We start from the raw sequence: 24,816 nt of genomic DNA, 5'->3' as shown, positions 1-24,816 counted from the left end.
CAATGTCAGCACAAGAACTGTTCGTCAGGAGCTTCATGAAATGGGTTTCCATGGCCGAGCAGCCGCACACAGGCCTAAGATCACCATGTGCAATGCCAAGCGTCAGCTGGAGTGGTGTAAAGTTCGCCGCCATTGGACTCTGGAGCAGTGGAAACGCGTTCTCTGGAGTGATGAATCACGCTTCACCATCTGGCAGTCCGACGGACCAATTGGAGTTTGGTGGATGCCAGGAGAACGCTACCTTCCAGAATGCATAGTGCCAACTGTAAAGTTTGGTGGAGGGGGAATAATGGTCTGGGGCTGTTTTTCAAGGTTCAGGCTCCTTAGTTCCAGTGAAGGGTAATCTTTACGCTACAGCATACAATGACATGCTAGACAATTCTGTGCTTCCAACTTTGTGGCAACAGTTTGGGGAAGGCCCTTTCCTGTTTCAGCATGACCATGCCCCGGTGAACAAAGCGAGGTCCGTACAGAAATGGTTTGTCATGATCGGTGTGGAAGAACTTGACCCTGCCTGTACAGAGCCCTGACCTCAACCCTATTGAACACCTTTGGGAGGAATTGGAACACTGACTGCGAGCCAGGCCTAATCGCCCAACATCAGTGCCCAACCTCACTAATGCTCTTGTGGCTGAATGGAAGCAAGTCCCCGCAGCAATGTTCCAACATCTATTGGAAAGCCTTCCAGAAGAGTGGAGGCAAAGGGGGGACTAACTCCATATTAGTGCCCGACCTCACTAATTAAAGCCCATGATTTTGGAATGAGATGTTCGTCGAGCAGTTGTCCACATACTTTTGTTCATGTAGTATAGAAACGTCATAAATAGAGCATCAGACACAATCCGTTATAGTCTACAGAGCAGACAATCATATATTGTCTCCACAAAACATTTCTATCTGAATGTTATTTTTATTTTTTAACATTTTTTAGTCATTTAGCAGACGCTCTTATCCAGTGCGACTTACAGTAGAGTGCATACATTTTTTTTTATTACATACATTTTTATTACATTTTACATACTGAGACAAGGATATCCCTACCAGCCAAACCCTCCCTAACCCGGACGACGCTATGCCAATTGTGCGTCGCCCCACGGACCTCCCGGTTGCGGCCAGCTGCGACAGAGCCTGGGCGCGAACTCAGAGACTCTGGTATTTTCACCATATGTTTTGTCTCGACATGAACCTTTTGACCTGTCTGTGTTGCCATTTTGTACAATGCAGGCCAAAACATTGCCAATGAGACATATTTGGATTAGATCAATCACACTAATTATACTTTAGGTTAAACAGTCTCTCAAGAATCAATCTGCAACCACTTTATTTCAGAAAAGAAAAGTATAATCTGAAGGCATAAACCCATATCCATGACATAATCTCAGCAGTGGTACTTAGGCCAAGAGACAATAAAAACAAATGTTCATAAATACATAAGATCATTCTGGAAGAGGCTGGCAGGTCATACCAGATGTTGTCAAGGGTCAAATTTGGCTGTTGGCTCTGGTCTAGTAGGATTGTCAATTCAATCCTGTGGGATAATTTTTTAAATAAAATGGTGCTGTTTGTTGTTAAATGAATATCCCTTATTTATGAGAGCTCAACTCTTACAAAAAAGATTGCAGTCAGAGGGCAGTATAACTGCAGTTAGAATGCAGTATACACAGTTATTCTGCAATTACTATGTACAAAATACCAGAGTCCACTGCAGTTACTGCACTTTTACTGCAGTACCAAAACTGCAATCTTTTTTTGTAAGGGAATGAAACAAGTCTTATGCACACAAATGAATCTGACTCATTGCACCATAATAAATGGAGTGTGATTGCAGTCATGTACAACAAGTAAGCAGTCTTATAATTGTCAGTTTATCATTAGGCTATGCAAGCTGGAGACAGCGCACAGAGGCAGTAAAACTTTTATTTGATTGACAAGCATCGTTATATTGCCCTGTTCACTGTCTGTAGTAGCTCGCAGCCCATCTCATGTTTCTCATTTGGGAGATGAGGAAAGTGTTTGGCGCAGCACACCCCAAGCTGCTCGGATCACGAGTGAGACCCGTTGACATCTTTCACCTTCACCCGAAGCATTCTTCTGCCTGGCGCGCGGAGTGCGACCGTGCGAGACAACATTTCTTGACAACCCATCCGCGCTGGTCAGCGTGCCCGTCGAGGAGTCTTCACACAGTTCCACTCGCGTTTCTTTACTTCGGTGGAGTCACAGTTGAAAAGTTAGACATTAGGTTATTTGGGCAACGTTCATAAACGTTGTGCCTTTACGATGGATATGGGGAGGCTTATGCAACATTTTCTACTTGTGAGCGCGTCGCTTCTCTTGGGCTTCAGCAGGTCTTCAGAAATGCAAGGTAATTAAAAAATATTACTCATGCTTTGACAAAGTATTATTCTGATGTTAGTTTTCATTGCAATGTTAGTGAAGCTCCTCTGCATCGTTCACTGACTGTGTGCCACAACTTCTGTAAAATAATTCAATAGTAAAAAGTCTAATGATTACTGTTGTAATACCTATCAAATTCACTAGAATTTTGAAGGAAAGCGGTGTTGAGGCATTCTAATTAGGCTACGTTCAATTTGCCCAATTATAGACCCGAGTGTCTAAAAAAAAAAAATGGACACTGCTGTGCCGGACACGAAATGAGCGCTTTTCTGAACTGCTTGCAATCGCTCATCATCTCGTTCAATATTTGGGGTAATGCAAATTGAAGGACCACACCACAAAAACGCCCCAGTTGCTTTTTGCGTACTACATAATCTCTATCATTTTACATTGCAATGTCATGTGAATAATACAATGCATTCGGAAAGTATTCAAACCTCTTGACTTTTCCACATTTGGTTACCTCACAGCCTTATTCTAAAATTGATAACATTTATGTTTTTCCCTCATCAATCTACACACCGTTAAATCTAACAATTTAATCAATTTTAGAATAATGCTGTAACGCAATAAAATGTGGGAAAAGTCAAGGGGTCTGAATACTTTATGATTGCACTGTAAATGACACATATTAAGCATACATTTGCTTTATAAAGAGCTCTTAAACTTGAAATGGTAAACGTCTATAGCCTATTATTTTTTTAACTTAATTTTGGATACAAAGGCTGCTGTCTCTATACAAGACAAAATAGATGACCAGATGTCCGCTATTTGCTGTTAAGATAGCAATAAGATTCCACCAGTGAAACAGTAAACACTCATGGATCCACCTCCCACTAGTAGGTGGTTGCTAAACCATATGGTGCAATTGAGCCAAACAATAGACGATGGGCATAGTTTTTCACAAGGACCTGTCCACAATGATGATGCAGCGATCGAATGGATGTCACCTCAAGGTGTGTGTGTGTGTCTGTGTAAACGTCAACTATGACCCACTGAGAGTGAGGAGATAGTTGAGATATTCTAATTACGCCTGTCCATCATACTGATTTCTAATGGGTACTGGCCCATACAACAGTCCTTTTAAAGAGAAGGACCACCTCACAAATTCTTAACCCCTAGGGTCATTGCTGCTCTGCCTTTCCATTCACAAGGGCTGCTTTCAGTGGGACTGAACATTCAGAATGATGTAGCTAGAAATGGTAGGTATAGACTACTCACTCTATATAGACTAGACTCACTCTTCACCTATACAATTGAGAATCTGTACTATACGGTGCATTTCTATCTGCAGTGCTCAGCATTCTGCTCTACTAATCAAGCCCACCCCACTCAGTAGCATTGATTTAACAGTGTTCTTAAAGTTGGGGATAGGGGAATGAAGAGGGTGTCCAGAAGGAGACCTTTTGGTATGGATCACAAGGTAGAGGGTGGTAACATTTATATATACACTGCTCAAAAAATAAAGGGAACACTTAAACAACACAATGTAACTCCAAGTCAATCACACTTCTGTGAAATCAAACTGTCCACTTAGGAAGCAACACTGATTGACAATAAATTTCACATGCTGTTGTGCAAATGGAATAGACAAAAGGTGGAAATTATAGGCAATTAGCAAGACACCCCCAATAAAGGAGTGGTTCTGCAGGTGGTAACCACAGACCACTTCTCAGTTCCTATGCTTCCTGGCTGATGTTTTGGTCACTTTTGAATGCTGGCGGTGCTTTCACTCTAGTGGTAGCATGAGACGGAGTCTACAACCCACACAAGTGGCTCAGGTAGTGCAGCTCATCCAGGATGGCACATCAATGCGAGCTGTGGCAAGAAGGTTTGCTGTGTCTGTCAGCGTAGTGTCCAGAGCATGGAGGCGCTACCAGGAGACAGGCCAGTACATCAGGAGACGTGGAGGAGGCCGTAGGAGGGCAACAACCCAGCAGCAGGACCGCTACCTCCACCTTTGTTGCAAGGAGGAGCAGGTGGAGCACTGCCAGAGCCCTGCAAAATGACCTCCAGCAGGCCACAAATGTGCATGTGTCTGCTCAAACGGTCAGAAACAGACTCCATGAGGGTGGTATGAGGGCCCGACGTCCACAGGTGGGGGTTGTGCTTACAGCCCAACACCGTGCAGGACGTTTGGCATTTGCCAGAGAACACCAATATTGGCAAATTCGCCACTGGCACCCTGTGCTCTTCACAGATGAAAACAGGTTCACACGCACATGTGACAGACGTGACAGAGTCTGGAGACGCTGTGGAGAACGTTCTGCTGCCTGCAACATCCTCCAGCATGACCGGTTTGGCGGTGGGTCAGTCATGGTGTTGGGTGGCATTTCTTTGGGGGGCCGCACAGCCCTCCATGTGCTCGCCAGAGGTAGCCTGACTGCCATTAGGTACCGAGATGAGATCCTCAGACCCCTTGTGAGACCATATGCTGGTACGGTTGGCCCTGGGTTCCTCCTAATGCAAGACAATGCTAGACCTCATGTGGCTGGAGTGTGTCAGCAGTTCCTGCAAGAGGAAGGCATTGATGCTATGGACTGGCCCGTCCGTTCCCCAGACCTGAATCCAATTGAGCACATCTGGGACATCATGTCTCGCTCCATCCACCAAAGCCACGTTGCACCACAGACTGTCCAGGAGTTGGCGGATGCTTTAGTCCAGGTCTGGGAGGAGATCCCTCAGGAGACCATCCGCCACCTCATCAGGAGCATGCCCAGGCGTTGTAGGGAGGTCATACAGGCACGTGGAGGCCACACACACTACTGAGCCTAATTTGGACTTGTTTTAAGGACATTACATCAAAGTTGGATCAGCCTGTAGTGTGGTTTTCCACTTTAATTTTGAGTGTGACTCCAAATCCAGACCTCCATGGGTTGATAAATTTGATTTCCATTGATAATGTTTGTGTGATTTTGTTGTCAGCACATTCAACTATGTAAAGAAAAAAGTATTTAATAAGAATATTTAATTCATTCAGATCTAGGATGTGTTATTTTAGTGTTCCCTTTATATTTTGAGCAGTGTTACCAGTCAAAAGTCTGGACACACCTACTCATTCAAGGGTTTTTATTATATATTTTTTAAAGTCTACATTGTAGAATAATAGTGAAGACATCAAAACTATGAAATAACACATATGGAATCATGTAGTAACCAAAAAAGTGTTAAACAAATCAAAATGTATTCTTCAAAGTCGCCACCCTTTGCCTTGATGACAGCTTTGCTCTGGAATTCTTGGTCACCTCCCTGACCAAGGCCCTTCTCCCGATTGCTCAGTTTGGACAGGTGGCCAGCTCTAGGAAGAGTCTTGGTGGCCCCAAACTTCTTCCATTTAAGAATGATGGAGGCCACTGTGTTCTTGCAGAAATGTTTGGGTACCCTTCCCCAGATCTGTGCCTCGACACAGTCCTGTCTCGGAGCTCTACGGACAATTCCTTTGATCTCATGGCTTGGTGTTTGCTCTGACTTGCACTGTCAACTATGGGACCTTATATAGACAGGTGTGTGCCTTTCCAAATCATGTCCAATCAATTGAATATAACACAGGTGGACTCCAATCAAGTTGTAGAAACATCTCAAAGATGATAAATGGAAACAGGATGCCCGAGTTCAATTTCACATCTCATAGCAAAAGGTCTGAATACTTAATAAGGTATTACTGTTTTTTATTTTATATATTTGTAAAAATGTCTAAAAACCTGGGGCCTCCCGGGTGGCGCAGTGCTCTAAGACTCTGGGTTCGAGCCCAGGCTCTGTCGCAGCCGACCGCGACCAGGAGATCCATGGGGCGACGCACAATTGGCCTAGCGTCGTCCGGGTTAGGGAGGGTTTGGCCGGTAGGGATATCCTTGTCTCACTAGCGACTCCTGTGGTGGGCCGGGGGCAGTGCACGCTAACCAGGTCGCTAGGTGCACGGTGTTTCCTCCGACACATTGGTGCGGCTGGCTTCCGGGTTGGATGCGCGCTGTGTTAAGAAGCAGTGTGGCTTGGAGGACGCATGTGTTTCGGAGGACGCATGGCTTCCGACCTTCGTCTCTCCCGAGCCCGTACGGGAGTTGTAGCGATGAGACAAGATAGTAACTACTAACAAATTGGATATCACGAAATTGGGGAGAAAAGGGGGGTTAAATTTAAAAAAAAACTGTTTTTGCTTTGTCATTATGGGGTATTGATTGATGAGAAACATTTCATCCATTTTAGAATAAGGCTGTAACAACAAAATGTGAAAAAAGTGATGGGGTTTGAATACTTTCCGAATGGACTGTATATTATGTGAGCTAAACATAAAGATAAAAAATATATCAAAGTATTTTTTATTGAATGTTTTAATGTTACTGCCCCCACTACAACAAAAAAATACTGAAATACATGTATTTTTGTCCTTGTAACATTTAATTGAAATACTGTCGAATTCCATTCATTCATATGGAGGACTGCTACTTCTGAGGAGTGCCAATATGGCCGACTGGTGGCTTCAAAGCCTCTCATTGGCCAATACATAGTATCAGTAATCCAGGGTTTATATACATCATTTTTTAGAACCCGGGTCTCCTACACACCACGATATTGTGTTAACCCGCTGAACTAAAGCCTAGGCATTAGGTTCATTACTAACTGGTGATTTGGTAAACCATGCAGAGACTGTAACTGCCTGACACCTGAACGTTTTAGCTTAGTTGGCTATTCTTCTGGTGTTCAGAAGAACTGCGTTTGAATGCAGTTGCTCACTATACTTGACATAATTCAGACTGAACAAATCCTCCACTGTGAAACTTTTCCCTGTAAATTTACAGCAATATACTGGCACCATAGTTACCAGTTTAATACTGTAATTTTGCTTTAAGTAAAAATCATACTGTAAACTATATTACAGCATCACTGCTGTAAAGCAAAATTACAGTATTAAACTGGCAACTGTGGTGTCAGTATAATGCTGTAAATTTACATTACCTACAGTAATATACAATTATTTTACAATACTAAAAGCATTGCAGTTTGTCTTTAGAAGACAGCTCCCTGAAATGTAAAATTGTAAGAAAAACAATACGTGTACAAAAATATTTATTCAAATTCATAACATGAATTTCACATGAATTGCACTTTAACCATAAAGAACAACATTTGAAAAGAGCAACATTACAACTCCAGATAGTAGGGGAGAGAAAGAGAGAGAGAGACAGAGAGAGATACAGTGATAAGAACATTGACAAATACTGGCCAATAATGTACTTCACCATACAAACCAAAACATCAGAATAGGTCATTCTTGAAAATACAGGATTATGTAAGAAAAAATCTGCTCTAAACAGATCAATGAAAAATAGGAAAACAACAGTTGAACAGGGAGGCATTTTTACAAAAAACTATAACAAGAACTGCTTGCCTGCCTGTCTTTGAGAGAGAAATGAGAGAGAGATCGAGAGAGAAAGGGGCTGAGAGAGAAGGATGATAGAGAGGAGCGAGCAGGGCTAGACTGGAGCCAGAGAAGCACGCTACCGCAAGTCAAAACAGGCTCCGGGATGGCGCAAGCAGATCATTTGTTGACCCAACCTTCATGGCAGGATTTCGTTGGGCAAGATTTCTGAGAGAATGAGAGATGCTCGAATAAAGTCTCAAATAAATCTCGGTGGCATGCAGATTATCACCCCAATCTTTGAAACTCTGATCCTCCTTAGCTCTGATACGTCAACTAGGACAAACATGGAAATAGAAAGAATAGAAAGAGAGAAATTGCTATTACTATGACTACTACTACTACTATTACTATTACTATGACTACTACTACTACCATTACTATTACTATGACTACTACTACTACCATTACTATTACTATGACTACTACTACTACTATTACTAATGCTATGACTACAACTACTACTCGCTGGGTAAAAAGGCAGATGACAACTGACAAATAAAGTTTGTGTTCATCAGGTGTGTGTGTTTGTGTACTTACATGTTGGAGTTTTTCCACTCAAACTCCTTCAGGTCTGTGAGAAAGCATGTAACATGTAGGTCAATTGGCAATGGCTTCCTCTGAACGACCTTTCCGGTCTTGCGGCTCACTTCTGCTTTCGATGTGCATTTGTTTCCTTCAGGGTTTATTCAAACCAGGAACCTGCCCAACCCAACATAAAATATATTAAATCAGTTGAGGCATTGAAAAAATAACACTAAGAAATATTATTGAAATGTAACTAACAAATGCTAAATGTAAGTGTTGGATCAATGAATGTTCAATGCTTACCTCTGTATCAGCTCCAAGGCTGCAGAGGTCGACTCCTGGTAAAGTGCTGCTAAGCAGCTAAGTTGGACTCACTGTCCATAACACAGACCACTCTCCCCTCGATAGACACCATCCATTTTGAGGAACCCAATAGAGTATTTCCTGAAATACACAAACGTAAGGGTGTTAGTGTGTACTTACTAGACATCTCTAGATATCTACCACAATACTATATATTTCTGTTCCACCTTAAATCAAATAAATGTATTACCAAGCATGATCATCCTTGGTGTGTCAAGGAATTTGCGCCTCAACATCAACCCGAGTTGCAGTGACCTAAAATCACAAAACATACATATACAAAATATTAAAATCATGTGTAATAGTACCGTATAAACACCATTAATCATATATAAACTTTATAAGTCTAAAAACACTATTCCTTACATCTGCCAAGAGGAGCAGAGATTTGTCCTTCTCTTTGAAGTGGGTCATCAACAAAAGAATGGGAGCAGTGGCTGTTAGATCGTCATTGCCTTTGATGTAACCGTCGATTTCATTCAGCAGGCACTGGATCTCACTCCTCAACCTGGTCTTTTGGCTTTTAAAAAGTTGACAATTCTCTTACCCTTGTTCAGGAGAGTTTGAGTCAGGCGACTGTCAATCACGATGCCAGTGAGGGTAGTGAAGTGGTCGCAGAGCCATAACTTGGTGAAAAGGAAAGGCCACTGTTCCTGGAGGTCACTGATGCTTGGAGGAGGACAAGTGTCCTATCCATTGTTACAGATCCTATACATTCTTAATTTTCTTCAAAAAAAAATACAAAGAAACAATTTACAGAAACATTTGTATATTTGTGTACTTTTATGTATTTTTGTAATTTCCGTCCCTTTTATTGCATATGCCTCGCTCCATCATAGTATAAACCATTTATTTTGATGGCAAACAAACAAATTATATACAGAACCTTTTAACTTTGTGTGTGTGTTTACACTCTTAGAAAAACGGTTCCGAAAGGGTTCTTTGGCTGTCCCCATAGGAGAACCCTTTTTGGTTCCAAGTAGAACCCTTTTGGGTTCCATGTAGAACCCTCTGTGGAAAGGGTTCTACCTGGAACCAAAAGGGTTATACATGTATCTGGAATCAAAATGGGATCTTCAAAGGGTTCTCCTATGGGGACAGCCAAATAACCATTTTAGGTTCTAGATAGCACCTTTTTTTCATAACAATTACATAAATATGTTACATTTACATTTATCAATCAAGATCTCACCTCTTTGGTTGAAGGACTGAAGCAATTCCCGGCACTATATTGGCGTCAAATGGTATTTTATGTCCTCCGGCTGAACATATTCAAGGTCGTTAATATTCTCCACTCCAACATTTTCCCTCAGATGCTCCGACAAAGATCTCACCATCTTGGTCTCCAACTCGAGCAATTGGTGTTTAATTGCATCTTGAAGACCCTCCATGCCTACACTGGTTTAAGGAGAACACACTGAGTGATGCAGGGAAACAACAACTTCATAAACTGGTAGTGGGTAATAATTACTCAGTCTATCTTTATTAACACACACATAATTAATCAGAGAATCTGGTATAAAATGAACCCCGAGATCGACCAGTGACACAGACTGATACACCCCAACAATGAAATGGACCTGTGATTCTGTGACCAGAATCAGTGAGATCTTTCCAAATGTGTATCCCTCATCCTTTTCTTCCATTACAACAAGGCCTTTAGTGTATGTTGTTCATTTGTATACCATTTTAGACACCTCTGCAGTGCTTTGCTTTGTGAACCCTTTTAACTGTCCAGCTCCCTGAATGGAATTGTTATATAATTGCTCCTCAAATTAATGCATGACACCAACAACTTTGATACTATGTGGAAACAATTGGCCGCTGCATAAGTAAGATTGGAGTAACTGGTGGTTCTCGGACAAGTTTTCTGGCACACTCCTTGAAGTAAGAGTGCTTGCTCTCAAACCTCAGTGTCCACAAACGAATGAGACGCCCAAATTGCAGGATGAGGTCGGGGTAGTGTAACAAGCAGTGATGCTTTGGTGCAAGGGCACTCCTCTACCCCACAAGAACTGTAGTTCGCCATGTTTCTATGGTTTTTTGCATGTGTAATGAATGCTTTAATATTTAGGAAACAGAAATCGCAGGATTTACACCTGTACATTCCCAATAAAGCTACTACCAGCTACCAGCCAGCCTGCAATATGAAAATTACACTACCCCCAGCCACCAAATTGCATGCACACACCAAAAGAGCTATCAAGCTATACATTAATATGCAACTTATGCCAACCACACAATCTAAACAAAATAATTATAGACTACAAGGCTAAATAAAATATCAGTCTGTGCCTGATGTTTCAGATATCATTAATTTAACGTTGCATAATTAATGGTTGATAAGGATCACTTCTGAAAGATTAGCAAAAGCACGAGGAAAATTCAACTCACGTGGGAAAAATGCCACGACCATCGCCCTGAATAATGCTAGCAAGCTAACCACACAATCTGAAGAAAATAAAAGATAACTTTAATATCCTTCAGGGTAAAATATCAGTCTGTGCCTGTTGTTGCTGAATGTATTAATTTAATGGACTAATAAGGATAACAAAAGCATAGGCGGAATATTCCACTACACTTTTGCTAAATCACACGCACCCCGAGACTGAATAGAGCTAACGTTAACCAGAGATATTTAGAGAAAGGTGTCCAATGGAGTTTGCCATCTTTGAGCTATAGCTAACGTTAGCAAGCACCATTCCCCTTTCATCTGAGAGTTCCATTCCTCTCATTCCAACTACAGAATCATCCAAAAAGTATACATCCTAAATACTAGATGTGTATTCGACATAGCTAAACTCTTGCTCCCTCCCTAGACGAACTGTATTTTTGTCCGGTGAAGCCTATGACCACTTTGCCACTAATACCATAGCGTTAGCACCATGTCACCCATGTCATGCACCCACCGGTTAAGTAGCCTATCCAAAGAAACACACATATGGATTTCTGCACATTGTTAATACTAAAATGATTTGCTCTATAGCTACAATATCACTGATTATTGTACCAGCAAGAAAGATCAACGCAACAGACCGACATGTCATCTTGGCTATACTGTTAGCGAACACAATACAAACAAGCTAACGTTAGCTAACTAGTTAGTAGCTTAGTTAAGGAAACCTGCAGTAGGTATATAGAAGTATATAGTATATGGAATTAGTACATACAGTTGAAGTTGGAAGTTTACATACACCTTAGCCAAATACATTTAAACTCCGTTTTTCACAATTCCTGACATTTAATCCTAGAATCCTAAAATTCCCTGTCTTAGGTCAGTTAGGATCACCACTTTATTTTAAGAACGTGAAATGTCAGAATAATAGTAGAGACAATGATTTATCTCATCACATTCCCAGTGGGTCAGAAGTTTACATACACTCAATTAGTATTTGGTAGCATTGCCTTTACATTGTTTATCTTGGGTGAAACATTTCGGGTAGCCTTCCAGAATATTCCCACAATAAGTTAGGTGAATTTTGGCCCATTCCTCCTGACAGAACTGGTGTAACTGAGTCAGGTTTGTAGGCCTCCTTGCTTGCACATGCTTTTTCAGTTCTGACCACACATTTTCTATAGGATTGAGGTCAGGGCTTTGTGATGGCCACTCCAATACCTTGACTTTGTTGTCCTTAAGCCATTTTGCCACAACTTTGGAAGTATGCTTGGGGTCATTGTCCATTTGGAAGACCCATTTGTGACCAAGCTTTAACTTCCTGACTGATGTCTTGAGATGTTGCTTAAATATATCCACATAATTTTCCTCCCTCATGATGTCATCTATTTTGTGAAGTGCACCAGTCCCTCCTGCAGCAAAGCACCTCCACAACATGATGCTTCCACCCCCGTGCTTCACGGTTGGGATGGTGTTCTTCGGCTTGCAAGCCTCCCCCTATTTCCTACAAACATAACGATGGTCATTATGGCCAAACAGTTCTATTTTTGTTTCATCAGACCAGAGGACATTTCTCCAAAAAATACGATCTTTGTCCCCATGTGCAGTTGCAAACCGTAGTCTGGCTTTTTTATGGCAGATTTGGAGCAGTGGCTTCTTCCTTGCTGAGCAGGCTTTCAGGTTATGTCGATATAGGACTCATTTTACTGTGGATATAGATACTTTTGTACCTGTTTCCTCCAGCATCTTCACAGGGTCCTTTGCTGTTGTTCTGGGATTGATTTGCACTTTTCGCACCAAAGTACGTTCATCTCTAGGAGACAGAACGCGTCTCCTTCCTGAGCAGTGTGACCGCTGCGTGGTCCCATGGTGTACATACTTGCGTACTATTGTTTGTACAGATTAACGTGGTACCTTCAGGCGTTTGGAAATTGCTCGAAAGGATGAACCAGACTTGTGGAGGTCTACAATTATTTTTCTGAGGTCTTGGCTGATTTCTTTTGATTTTCCCATGATGTCAAGCAAAGAGCCACAGAGTTTGAAGGTAGGCCTTGAAATACATCCACAGGTACACCTCCAATTGACTCAAAAGATGTCAAATAGCCTATCAGAAGCTTCTAAAGCCATGACATCATTTTCTGGAATTTTCCGAGCTGTTTAAAGGCACAGTCAACTTAGTGTATGTAAACTTCTGACCCACTGGAATTGTGATACAGTGAATTATAAGTGAAATAATCTGTCTGTAAACAATTGTTGGAAAATTTACTAGTGTCATGCAGAAAGTAGATGTCCTAACCGACTTGCCAAAACTATAGTTTGTTAACAAGAAATTTGTGGAGTGGTTGAAAAACTAGTTTTAATGACTCCAACTTAAGTGTATGTAAACTTCCGACTTCAACTGTACCTAGCAGCTGCTCAAAAATATTTAGGCGACTTTTCAATGAAAATACAAAATAGCTCACGTAGAACAGAAAGCAAATTTTCTCATGAGTCTTCCCTCACAGACCGTTTGGCGCACCGTTTGGCGCGGAGCATCGCATTAGTGGAAATCAATTCTGTTCTCAGGGCAGGCATGGTTGTAAATAGGTTCGAGTCATGTCGGGGACATTGTTAGCGTTTTAGCTTTCCCTAACTTTAACCTAATTATCGTAACCCACTGCGTTAATTCTCGTAACCTGCTAAGAAAAGTAACTTCTGCTAGTCAAAACCGGCAGATCTGCCCTGAGAAGTACGAGATACAGCTCTCTTTCTCGCTCTCACACACACACACACCACAGACCGCTTGGCGCTGCCAACTACAGTAGTGTTCGGGTACTACTGTAAATAAATACATTAAGTTAGAGTAATTTTACAGGAGGCTTACAATTACAGTTAATAACACTATTTTTCAGCATTTTACCCATAATGCAGTGCAATCTACAGCATTAATTGTGTAAAACACATTTAAGTTATTTTACTGTGCATTCTACAGTGTTTTACTGTTGAAATTACATAAAAGTCTTACAGTGTGGACCTGTACTATAAGGGGGGAAGGTATGCAGAGAACGGCACCCACAAGGGGACTATTGGTGGTTAGAGCCACCCCTGATGTCTTTGGCTTTAGTGTCATGCAGACTGCTGAATTTGCAGCCACTAGGGAGGCAAGAGAACGATTAGAAAGAGGCTGGTATGTCTATGAGATTATTCTGCCATCTGTCTCATCCCTCTCTCTCTCTCAATCACTCACACACACACACACACCTGGACGAGAGAACAGGCAAAACACTCGTAGGGGCCTTGTTTATCTCATTTATCTAGGCCTTGTACATACAGCACTTGTTACTTTACAAGTGAGAACTTCTACATTTCAGTTTTTGTTTGCTGCACACATTTGCAACTCATGAAGCTGCAAGCATTTTAAGACTTTCCCTGTCATCTGCACAGTTTGTTTCTCCCTACTGTATTTCTAACCTCTCAAAGTGTTTCCAATATGTTCAGACACCTAGAAAAAAGCAAAGGAACGTACTGTATATTGCAGCCCCACATCAGGCGCTATTGCTAAACCCTGGCCATTAACCTATGTTTATAAGACCAATAAATTTCACTATAAATGGAGAGACATCTCATAAAGAAAAGATTCCAGCAGCACCCAGTTCACCGACAGACATAAATTCTGCCACCAACAGTGACAGCAAAGGCTGGTATTTTCTGTAAGATATGTTAATTTTGCGGCAGGGGCAACAGACCAGAACGAAGAGGCATTGAGTTTGTGTCTGGCTTATACTTTCTCAATAAACCTTCCAAAGTGGCATTAAACTCAAGGATGAATCCCCCATTGTCAATAAATTAATCCTTTCTCTTTTTCTCTCACTGCATCTCTCTGACTCTCTCCCATATACATTTTTTTGTGTCGCCTGTTTCGCCTTCTTTCTTTTGTGTATGCCTATTATCTCTCTATTGCAATATCCCTCTTGTTCTACCCTTTGCATCACTATCCATCCCTCCTTTTTTTCACACCCTACACATGTGCACACTTAATTTACTGCAGTGGGCTAAATCAGGGTCACACAGTGTTTCTTGGTAGTCTGAAACAAATCTACTTTGAAACAAAAGTATACACCTCACAAACATGGTTACAGGCTTAAAAAAAACAAGACACCCGTTCCATGTCAGATATAGAGTTGAGTATTCAATTTTGAGTTTGCATCCCGATATTATACTTTATATACATCACAGAAGACTGAAATTTAACAAAAATGTTTGATATAGAAACACTGGATTTTCGGTGGCTTTTCCACCCATGAGGCCATGGTCATTTGACTGCATTCAAACTGGACCACCATCTTTCAGTGATTGACATGCTGGAGCTGCACGACGCCAAGCAGAGTGCGTCCGCGGTGGGGAAGATGTCGGGGGCTCTGGGCTTCGTGTCGGACCTGTACCTGGTGTCCACTCTGCGACTGCCGCCCAAACTGGGAGGAGTGCTGCTGGGCGTCTACAACAAAGAAGACAACAGGAAGTACCTGGAGGTGGCCCTCATGGGCAAGGTCAACAAAGGTAGGGTGTACTGTCAGTAGACGGGATAGGGAGGGAAGTGTGGTAGATAGATATTTTGGTGTAGCCTAAATTGATTCTCTTCAAGTCCTATACCTAAGACACAGTCACCCAATCCCAATCCCAATCGACCCCTAGCCATACCCCATTGACACTTGGAGATCTGAGAGTGTTGTATAGTTGCAAAACAATGACCAATATGCATGTTGTTTTTTCATATGGTGCTCTCGTTCTACAAACTGTTCTATGTAGGCTAGCTTCAATGATGCTCGGGGTTGCCTGATCTCTAAATTCTGGGTCCATACATGTTAAGAGAAGGGATTAAGATATCCTAGAATGAGGAGTGGAACCGGAACATGGAGCTCCGCTCTCTTTCTTTGCAAATTACGGGCAAGTTTATCTCAGTTACCTAGAAGTCAAATTATCTCTCGAAAATGTGTAAAAAAAAATGGGGGGGGGTTCCATTAACAATTGTTAACAATTGTGATTGCCTTTGTAGAAAGCGAAGTCTCCTCCCCCTTTCAAACAAACTCTCGGCCGAACCCCTCCCTTATGCTAATTTCAATAGTGTTAATCTTGAGCAAAAATCACTTTTTTTGTTTTCATGAATTTTTACGATTCAGCCAATTTTGACTTTGTGGCTATGGAACAACGAAAACCCAAAACTAGGAACTACTGTCCAATAGATATTAGTGGAAAGTCTATGTGCCAAATGTCCCCTCCTCTTCCAAAATTCTAAAGATGCTAACACCTGCGAAATCGTGATTTGTCCAAATAACCAGTGACGAAAAAACCAAACACAGGAACTACTGCTGCTCATTATCCCTCACATTCCATTCCTTCCAGACAAATTCTATGGTACCAGTTATAATTCCGTGGATCTGTCGACAAGAGATTACCTGATGTTTTAATCCTCTATATTTCTCAGTTCTGGTGCGCTATGTACGTGAGGACGGTAAACTCCACACAGTGAACCTCCAGAACCCCGGCCTCTCCGACGGACGCACCCAGTCACTCATCCTCCACGTGGGTGGGCTCCGACGAAACCACCTCCACATGGAACTCTATGTTAACTGCCGATTGGCCGACTCAGCACAGGTCCTGCCGTCATTTGTCCAGCTCCCATCAGAGGCGGAGTCTGTGGAGATACGCAATGGGCAGAAGGCCTATGCCAGGCTACAGGTGATAAAACACAACTTTGTTTTTCTAAGTTCCCAGCAGTCCTAGACTGAAGTTAAAGGTAGACTCAGAAATAAGAAATCATCATACACAGTGCAGCATCCTGCTTACATAAATCAACAACATTTTAATCTGCCTTAGGTCTTCCACTATTGGATCTTCCCAATGTGGGCATGCCTCAAGGGAGTGCAATAATTGGGAAGAGCCAATAGTTTTTGTGAAGCAGAAAGTGGCACGGCTGCAAATTGTCATATTGCTTAGTCTACCTCTATTTTTTCAGAGCACGTTTCAGAGAATGCTCTCAGACTCAGAACGTCTCTAGTCGTACTTCCTAACTTAACCATTTTTACTACACTACTTTAAGACTAAAGCAAATACAGGGAGTATTCCGGATCCCCATAGAAATCATGTAATTAGGTCATTCATTTGGCTATACAGTACATGAAACACAAACCCAGCCTGCCCACGATGATAGACAAATTCTTCATTTTACGAGTGTCGCTCATTTATGGTTGTTTTACATGCCTAATCTTCTGTCCACAACTGACATCTATGCCACTTAAGCAAATTGCCTATATTTGTCATAGCTAATAAGATGTTGTAGACATTAGTTTTCACAGGCAACTTCAAGTTTTGTGAGCAGTTAAATGTCTACTTTCCTATGAGCACCTTTTCATCCAATACATGGAACAGAGGTGAGCTGCACATCCTATCTATCAGCTACATGTCTATGGCTCATGCTGAAGCTTAAATAGAGAACTAGTTAGCTGTAACCATGTGGTGCTGTCAGCATGTATGACTATCTGGCTGATAGATGCCACACTCGCTGTGGACAAAGAGAGGGCTGTGTCGGGATGGATGAAAGAGAGAGAAAGGGAGGGAGGAATGAAAGATCTAAAATGAGAGGGTACACTGCAGCTATTGTTCCTAGCTTGTGTCTCTTATCTTGAATGGGCCGCTCAGGTGATATGCATGCAGGTGTACACGGGTACTGACCAGGATCATGTTCACTAGCCATAAAACAGAAGGAACGGTCGGAAGGGGAGTTAAACAGGGGAGGTACTGTCAGAACTTGTCCAATAAGAAACAGTTGTTTTCCGTCTCACAACGTTTTGATAATTTTTGGCCACGGTGTGCCCCAATGAACACAACCCAGAGCATGTGCCTCAATATGTCTAAGTAAGACTTGGGGTCATTGCTCCCTCTAATTGTTTTCGGACACTGAGCAAATTACAGGTCTGCTGAACTTCCTGCACGTGTTTACTGTGAACAGTGAGGCTGTACCTGCTTTAAGTTACAGTTTTAACAGTGGTCAGGTAGGCTAATATGGCTATTTGATCATAATGTAGACCTACTGTACCGGAGTGGCCTACCATAAGCAATTTTGGGGAGAAAATGCACCCCGTAACATTTTAACATGGAAACAGCTGTTCTATCATTTAGCCTACAGTAGCAGCCAATGTGTGGTGTTCAATGTAGGCCTACATTCCAGGAGACTTTAAAAAAACATTAATCTGTTTATCCACTTGTCCTTCAGACAAGGAGGTGCATAAACATAGTCTTAGGCCAAGACATTGATTTAAAGTGGTAGTTTACTCCAAATACAAATTAGCATGAATTTCCACTTACCATGCCCCTTTGTGTGTGAGAGAGTTCAATAAGACTGCGCACACAATTTAAAGCCGCAATATGTAACTTTCTAGGCAACCCAACCAAATTCACATTAACATGTGAGTTATAGATCTGTCATTCTCATTGAAAGCAAGTCTAAGAAGTGGTAGATCTGTTCTATTTGTGCTATATATCTGCTATATATCCCGTACTTAAGTTTCTTTTTTGCATCAAACCAAAGATTTTTTATAACTAGCCCAAGGAAGACCAAGGCCTGTAGTTTCCAATGGAACCAAATTAATCATAGTGGGCAGAACAAGCAAATAGGTGGGTAGAGCTAAAGACGAGCTAGTGATATCCTATTGGCGCGTTCTATCATTTATTTGCATATTTCCGTTAGGGAAGGCCTACTCTGTGAAGTACGCACACAGATAGAACACTGAGACAGATATTACATTGGGTGTGTAAATGTGAAGCATCCGCTTGGCGTTTTCACTCACTACCAATGAGGTGATGCCCAGAGGTGATGCCCAGGAAGCCCAGTGTCCGGCTGTTGTGCCCTGCCAGAATCCCCCCCCCCCCCCCCTTCGCGTTCTTCATGCTGCGACTTGCTTGCTAGTTGAGATTTCTGCTCTTCACTCCTTTGTCAGTTTAGCCTACATTTCACTGATTTTAGTAACAGAAAGCATTTTTGTCTATTGTTTTCGGTTTGGCTATTTGTTTGAAGTGTAGCTTGTATGGCGCCCTGGGCGAACCCCCCCTTCAGTGCGGGGGCGGCGGATTCCGCCATGGGCAGCTGCCCATGTCGCCCGTACCTAAATCCGCTACTGATTTTTCTGTTAGTCTATAAATAAATCTCTTTGCCAGAATTCGTCATCTCCCATTTCTTATTTCACTAGTATTTTTGAAAGAGTAAGGATAATAATTCAGCCATAGTTGTTCTGAAATGTTTATTGCTTGCCAACATTTTACTTCCTCTATGTTTAATATAACACACATACATTAATTATTAATTTTGGTTGCCTATCCTGACGTGAAGTCTGTTCTATAGAAAGTAATTGACTCTGATGTGTGTCACAGAAAGTATTTGACTCAAGCCAAAAAATTAAGGAAATTAGAAGTGGGGGGGGATTCTGTCAGGGGGGAGATTTTCATAACAACACCGGCACAGTGAGAAGATGAAGCGAGATGGATTTTGGCTGACTTTCTGCAAATGTTCTCATCAATGAAACATTTGATCTGTACAGAATATTACATTTTCTGTTTCCAAAACTAGAATCTGTAACCAACAGAGTGGACTTTACCCTTTGCCGAAGTAAAACATTTTGCATTGTTTAGGAGGAGTTCAAGGTTGAATTGAGTTATTGCACACTTGCACCAAAGATTTTGATAACTAACCCAAGACAGACCAGAGACTGTCGTTTCCAATGGGAGCAAATGAATCATGTGCCGGTTTGCATGTGCAACTAATCATGTTGGGCAGAACAATATGTCACTGCCCGTCATTGGGCTTCCTCTCATCACCATATTTGATAATGAGCGGAAACTCCAACCTGATGCTTCACATTTATACATCCTGTGAAATCACAGGAGGTTGGTGGCACCATAATTGGGGAGAACAGGCTCATGGTTATGGCTGGAGCAAATAGGTGTGTAACGATCGTCGCGGGCTGAAGGAAAGGAGGACCAAAGTGCAGCGTGGTACGTATCCATAATACTTTTAATCAATATGAATACACGAACAAAAACAACAAAACGACCAACGAAACGAACAGTTCTGACAGGTGCAACAAACACTAACCAGAAAATAACCACCCACAAACAAAAGTGGGAAAACGGGGTACCTAAGTATGGCTCTCAATCAGAGACAACGATAGACAGCTGCCTCTGATTGAGAACCATACCAGGCCAAACACATAGAAATAGAAAACCTAGACCTACAACATAGAATACCCACCCACATCACACCCTGACCAAACTAAAAATAGAAACATACAAAGCAATCTACGGTCAGGGCGTGACAAGGTGGAATGATATCAAATACATCAAACACCGTTCCAGCCATTATTATGAGCCGTCCTCCCCTCAGCAGCCTCCACTGGGAGAAATATCTGGCTCATTGTTCTATCTGTGTTCAAACAGCTGAAAATACAATATTTTTGATTATGGAAAATTTATTTCACAGCGGTTTAGATGGTACAACTATACTTACACTATACTTGCTTGTTTTGTCACATAAACTGAAATTAGGCAAACTAATAGAATTTTAGCAACCATTAAATTATTTTTACATAGTGCATCTTTAACTGTATTGTGTGCATGTGTGTGTTTCAGGGCTCAGTGGACTCTCTGAAACTGGCTCTGGGTGGCTCCATAGCCAAAGCAGGAATCTTGACCGACTGTCCATTTCAGGGTGATACATATTTTCAAAATTCAGGTACAATCTTTGTATTTTTCTACCTTTATTTTGCTAGGTAAGTCAGTTAAGAACAAATTCTTATTTTCAATGACAGCCAAGGAACAGTGGGTTAACTGCCTTGTTCAGGGGCAGAACAAAAGACTTTCACCTTGTCAGCTCAGGGATTTGATCTCGCAACCTTTCGGTTACTAGTCCAACGCTCTAACCACTAGGCTACCTGCCTCCCCATGTATTTATGGTATACAACCATAAACGCATGCAAACGATCCTCATACTCATTTATTATAATGTTGTGTTCACTATAGTCTCGGAAACGCAGACCTAGTAGCAACAGCAGGGGTAGAAAATGTAGTGGTTTTAGTGAAGGCAGTTGTTTCAGACTAGCCACTCATAAAAAATGACCTCCGTGATCTCTATCTTGCTAGCTACTGTACTATTTTGTGTCCGGGGGATGTTCAAGCTAGGGCAACAGGTGCATAAGGCAGTGATTTAGGAAAGCCAGATGTCCCAACTCCGCCCTTTCCTCTATGCCAGATTGACATGTATTACTTACAGATGTGTAAACTGGAACATTGGTACATTTTGGGAGGCAATCCGTCTATATAGAGAGACTGTTACCTTTGATATCTGCTGATATATATGCCCATCCATATCCTCCTACACAAACCTCACCTTAGGTAGTTGGTCAGTTAACTCTGTCAGTCCAGAGAGCCCAGTAAAAATTGGCTTTTCATTTATCTGACTTAAATTTCTGCATGTTATATTTAAGCTCACAATTAAGTAGAACACAACATTTGACATAAACAGTTGCATTCATACGTTTTATTGACATGTCAATAAAGAAATAAGGTTTGCCAAAGCAAAAACCTGATCAAAATAAATGTATACGAATGCTGTAAGTACAGAAATTATTTGCTCACTGGGAAATGAATATCCAACTAGTCAGTGACAACTGTGTGGAGTTTTGAGTTTGTGACAGCAACTATGTAAGCTTATTACAGTATTATAGACACTATGTCCTGGAATTTCCAATGATCTTCTATGTAGAATAACCGCTTACCTTCTAATGACTCTTGTGTCGCTTGTGAGCGTCATAGAGCAGAACGTACGTGTTCGTGAGTCTCAGATTTTCATAAATAGCTTTTAATAGTTTGTAGCTCAAACCATTCAGACTTTTTGTATAAAAGACCCGGCCCCTGGCCCCCATCTGTAGCTCAAACACACAATGTTTAAAAGGGGTTAGAAGTCCGAAACGTGCGAAACGTACGGTGGGACTCATTGGATTAATAGAAGCTGATCTCGGTACTGTATTCTTATCACTTTAACCCCCTCTAGTGGTGAGACAACATAAATAACATAGAAATGTCATATTGGTTTTCTATTTTCAGCATGACCATTTGAATGCCAGGGATGTTTACAGGTAGTAGTTCATGTATGTGAGAGGCATTGTTAGGAATAGTATATCAAGATAACTAGATTGTGTTGTGTTGTGATTAAAGTAACTAGACTGTGTTGTGTTGTGATTAAAGTGGACTTTTCTGTCTCCATAGCTGGTGCCGATGTTAATGCCATTCTGGGTGAGTATCAATCAGAAAAATTCTGGTTTATCAACCTCCCCCTACCCAAATGCTAAATTACAATTATAGTTACCGGTATAATGCTATCCTTTACTTTAAATGTTTTCCTGTGCTTATGTTCTAATGGTTGGACATCTCTGTGTCAGGTGACCATACCAAGGCTTTGATTGGCCAGCTGATCATCTTCAACCAGATCCTGGGTGAACTCCGAGAGGACATCAGGGAACAGGTAAGAGAGCGAGAGGGGTGGGGGGGAGAGGCACAGGAGGAAGTGACAGTGATTCACGTATTGTCTTATCATCAGGTGAATGATAATGGCAAGGAAAAGTAATCAACATTTTAAAATTAATAGATTTGCTAGATAGTTTATCAAAGCCTAAGTCAGATACCCCATTGAGTGTAATTGGTCAATATTAGGAGTTGAGAAATAAAGTTGACATTATTAGAAAGAAGATACTGCATTATCCCCTTTTCTACTGTAGGTATGTCATAAAAAAATATTAGCTTTATTCATTAAATAAACATGACATTTTCCACTGAAAAATAAATCAATAAAAATGAAGTACCTTCCAGTGGACAAATAGCCTTGTTCTCGAGAGTAACTACAATATACGTACAAATACAGTTTAATCAATGAAACATTTCTGGTGACTGCTGTATGTTTGTGATCTTCACAGGTGAAGGAGATGTCTCTGATTAGGAACACCATTCTGGAGTGCCAAGTGTGTGGTGAGTGCTTGAAGAGCAGTACTATACTACGGCTGGGCCTCCGTGTATGAAACAGAGGGGATAAAATAAAGAAAAGATCAACAAAATAGATGAGAAGCACAGGAAATCAACAGAGAGATATATTGAAATCTATTAAATACTTTAGCTGTGTTTGATTGGTCTTGCCTGGCGCAATGCAACCAATGGAAAAGTCCCTTAAAAAGGCAATTCACTGTAAAAAGGAGATCTCCCCACCACTGTTTCGGTAATAAGCTGAGGGATGGGGCTGGAGAAATGTAACCACTCTCAAATTCATAGACAGAGCTATGGATGGAAGGACTGACCATCCATGATGTCAAAATTATAGTTTTAACTATATTTTGAGGCTACAGTTTTTGTTTACATTTACTTTGTTTACAAACATTGGAGTAACACAAGCTTATGGGTTCTGATGGGATACGACAGTTGAACTAAGCTTACGAGGCATTTATAAGGGCTATTCTTCAAGAATCAATGGGTACATGATCATTCATTTATACGTTAAAGAAATATGCAAACCCTGCCCGTATGGCACTCTGTGCAGGCTCGAAAGGCATGCTGAGAAATGTCTCATCCTGTTTTGAACGCTGGTCTGGTATGTTCTATGTGTTTATTAACCAGGCTTCCACGAGCCCCACTCTCGCTGCGAGCCCAACCTCTGCTATAAGGGCGTTCCCTGTACAGAGACCCGGGAGTACCCCGGGTACCGTTGTGGTGCCTGCCCAGAAGGCATGACGGGGAATGGCACCCACTGCCAGGACATTGACGAGGTATTCTAAGGGTTCTATTTCTTGAGCACCAAAAAAATGATAGCATGATATTTCCTTAACATTCTTGGGTTAGTTTCCCAAAAGCTTTGTAGCTAAGGTGGCACATTATTTCTCTCGACAACCCAGCTGCAAGAGAATAACAATTAGAAAATGTATGTTTGGCGGCCAGCCTTCATTAAGTGAAGCACTTTGCAGTGCGGAAATAACACGAATACAATGACATTTGTATTGTTACGTTCTGTTTCTCTCTGTCTCTCTGTCTAAGTGTGCTGTAGCCCGGCCCTGTTTCTCGCCCGAGGGGTGCGTAAACACGGCCAAGGGCTTCACCTGTGAACCCTGTCCCGTCGGCTTCTCAGGATCCCTCCTCAGTGGGGTTGGGGTGGAGTTTGCCAAGAGCCACAAGCAGGTCTGACCAACATGAGACCCCCTGCCTCTCATACACACCCACATACACATTGTGCGCACACACACACACACGACACTCACACATACACACACACACACACGACACTCACACATACACACACACACGGGAGCCTTGCACATGCATGGCATGCACACACACCATCACTATTGACACCTCAACCACTGTATGGATGTGCACCGTGCCAAAGTGATTGCCACTATGGCCATGATGTCTTGTCCTTAAATTGTTGTGTTTTGTTTGTCTCTGTAGGAGTGCACAGATGTGGATGAGTGTGCTGACCTCTCCAACACCTGCGTCCCCAACTCTGTCTGCATCAACACAGAGGTCAGTAGAGGAAAGGGAGTCAGAGGTTTCTAAAGTAAAGATTTACCACGATTTTCTCTCTTTGTGTCTTTCTCTGTCTCCCTCTCTCTCCCCTTCTGTCTCCCCCAACTCCCTCCTCCATCTCTCCCTCTCA

The 24,816-nt window shown here is 41.9% G+C and overlaps 1 protein-coding gene across 1 annotated transcript in view; it reads left to right on the top strand.

The window, feature by feature from the left end:
• The first annotated feature begins 1,987 nt into the window (after positions 1 to 1,987).
• LOC120022266 (thrombospondin-3b-like) overlaps positions 1,988 to 24,816 on the top strand; it is a 30,432-nt gene continuing 7,603 nt past the window's right edge. The window contains exons 1-10 of the mRNA XM_038966158.1: positions 1,988 to 2,362; positions 15,426 to 15,632; positions 16,558 to 16,811; positions 20,754 to 20,856; positions 22,389 to 22,415; positions 22,562 to 22,644; positions 23,093 to 23,144; positions 23,784 to 23,932; positions 24,198 to 24,338; positions 24,609 to 24,683. Of these exons, the coding sequence (XP_038822086.1) occupies positions 2,278 to 2,362; positions 15,426 to 15,632; positions 16,558 to 16,811; positions 20,754 to 20,856; positions 22,389 to 22,415; positions 22,562 to 22,644; positions 23,093 to 23,144; positions 23,784 to 23,932; positions 24,198 to 24,338; positions 24,609 to 24,683 (1,176 nt within the window). The 5' untranslated portion in view covers positions 1,988 to 2,277. The remainder of the gene's footprint in view (positions 2,363 to 15,425; positions 15,633 to 16,557; positions 16,812 to 20,753; positions 20,857 to 22,388; positions 22,416 to 22,561; positions 22,645 to 23,092; positions 23,145 to 23,783; positions 23,933 to 24,197; positions 24,339 to 24,608; positions 24,684 to 24,816) is intronic.

The sequence above is a fragment of the Salvelinus namaycush genome, chromosome 27, assembly GCF_016432855.1.
Source record: "Salvelinus namaycush isolate Seneca chromosome 27, SaNama_1.0, whole genome shotgun sequence".
In the NCBI taxonomy this organism is placed as follows: Eukaryota; Metazoa; Chordata; class Actinopteri; order Salmoniformes; family Salmonidae; genus Salvelinus; species Salvelinus namaycush.
This window is presented reverse-complemented; position numbering and strand designations above follow the sequence as displayed.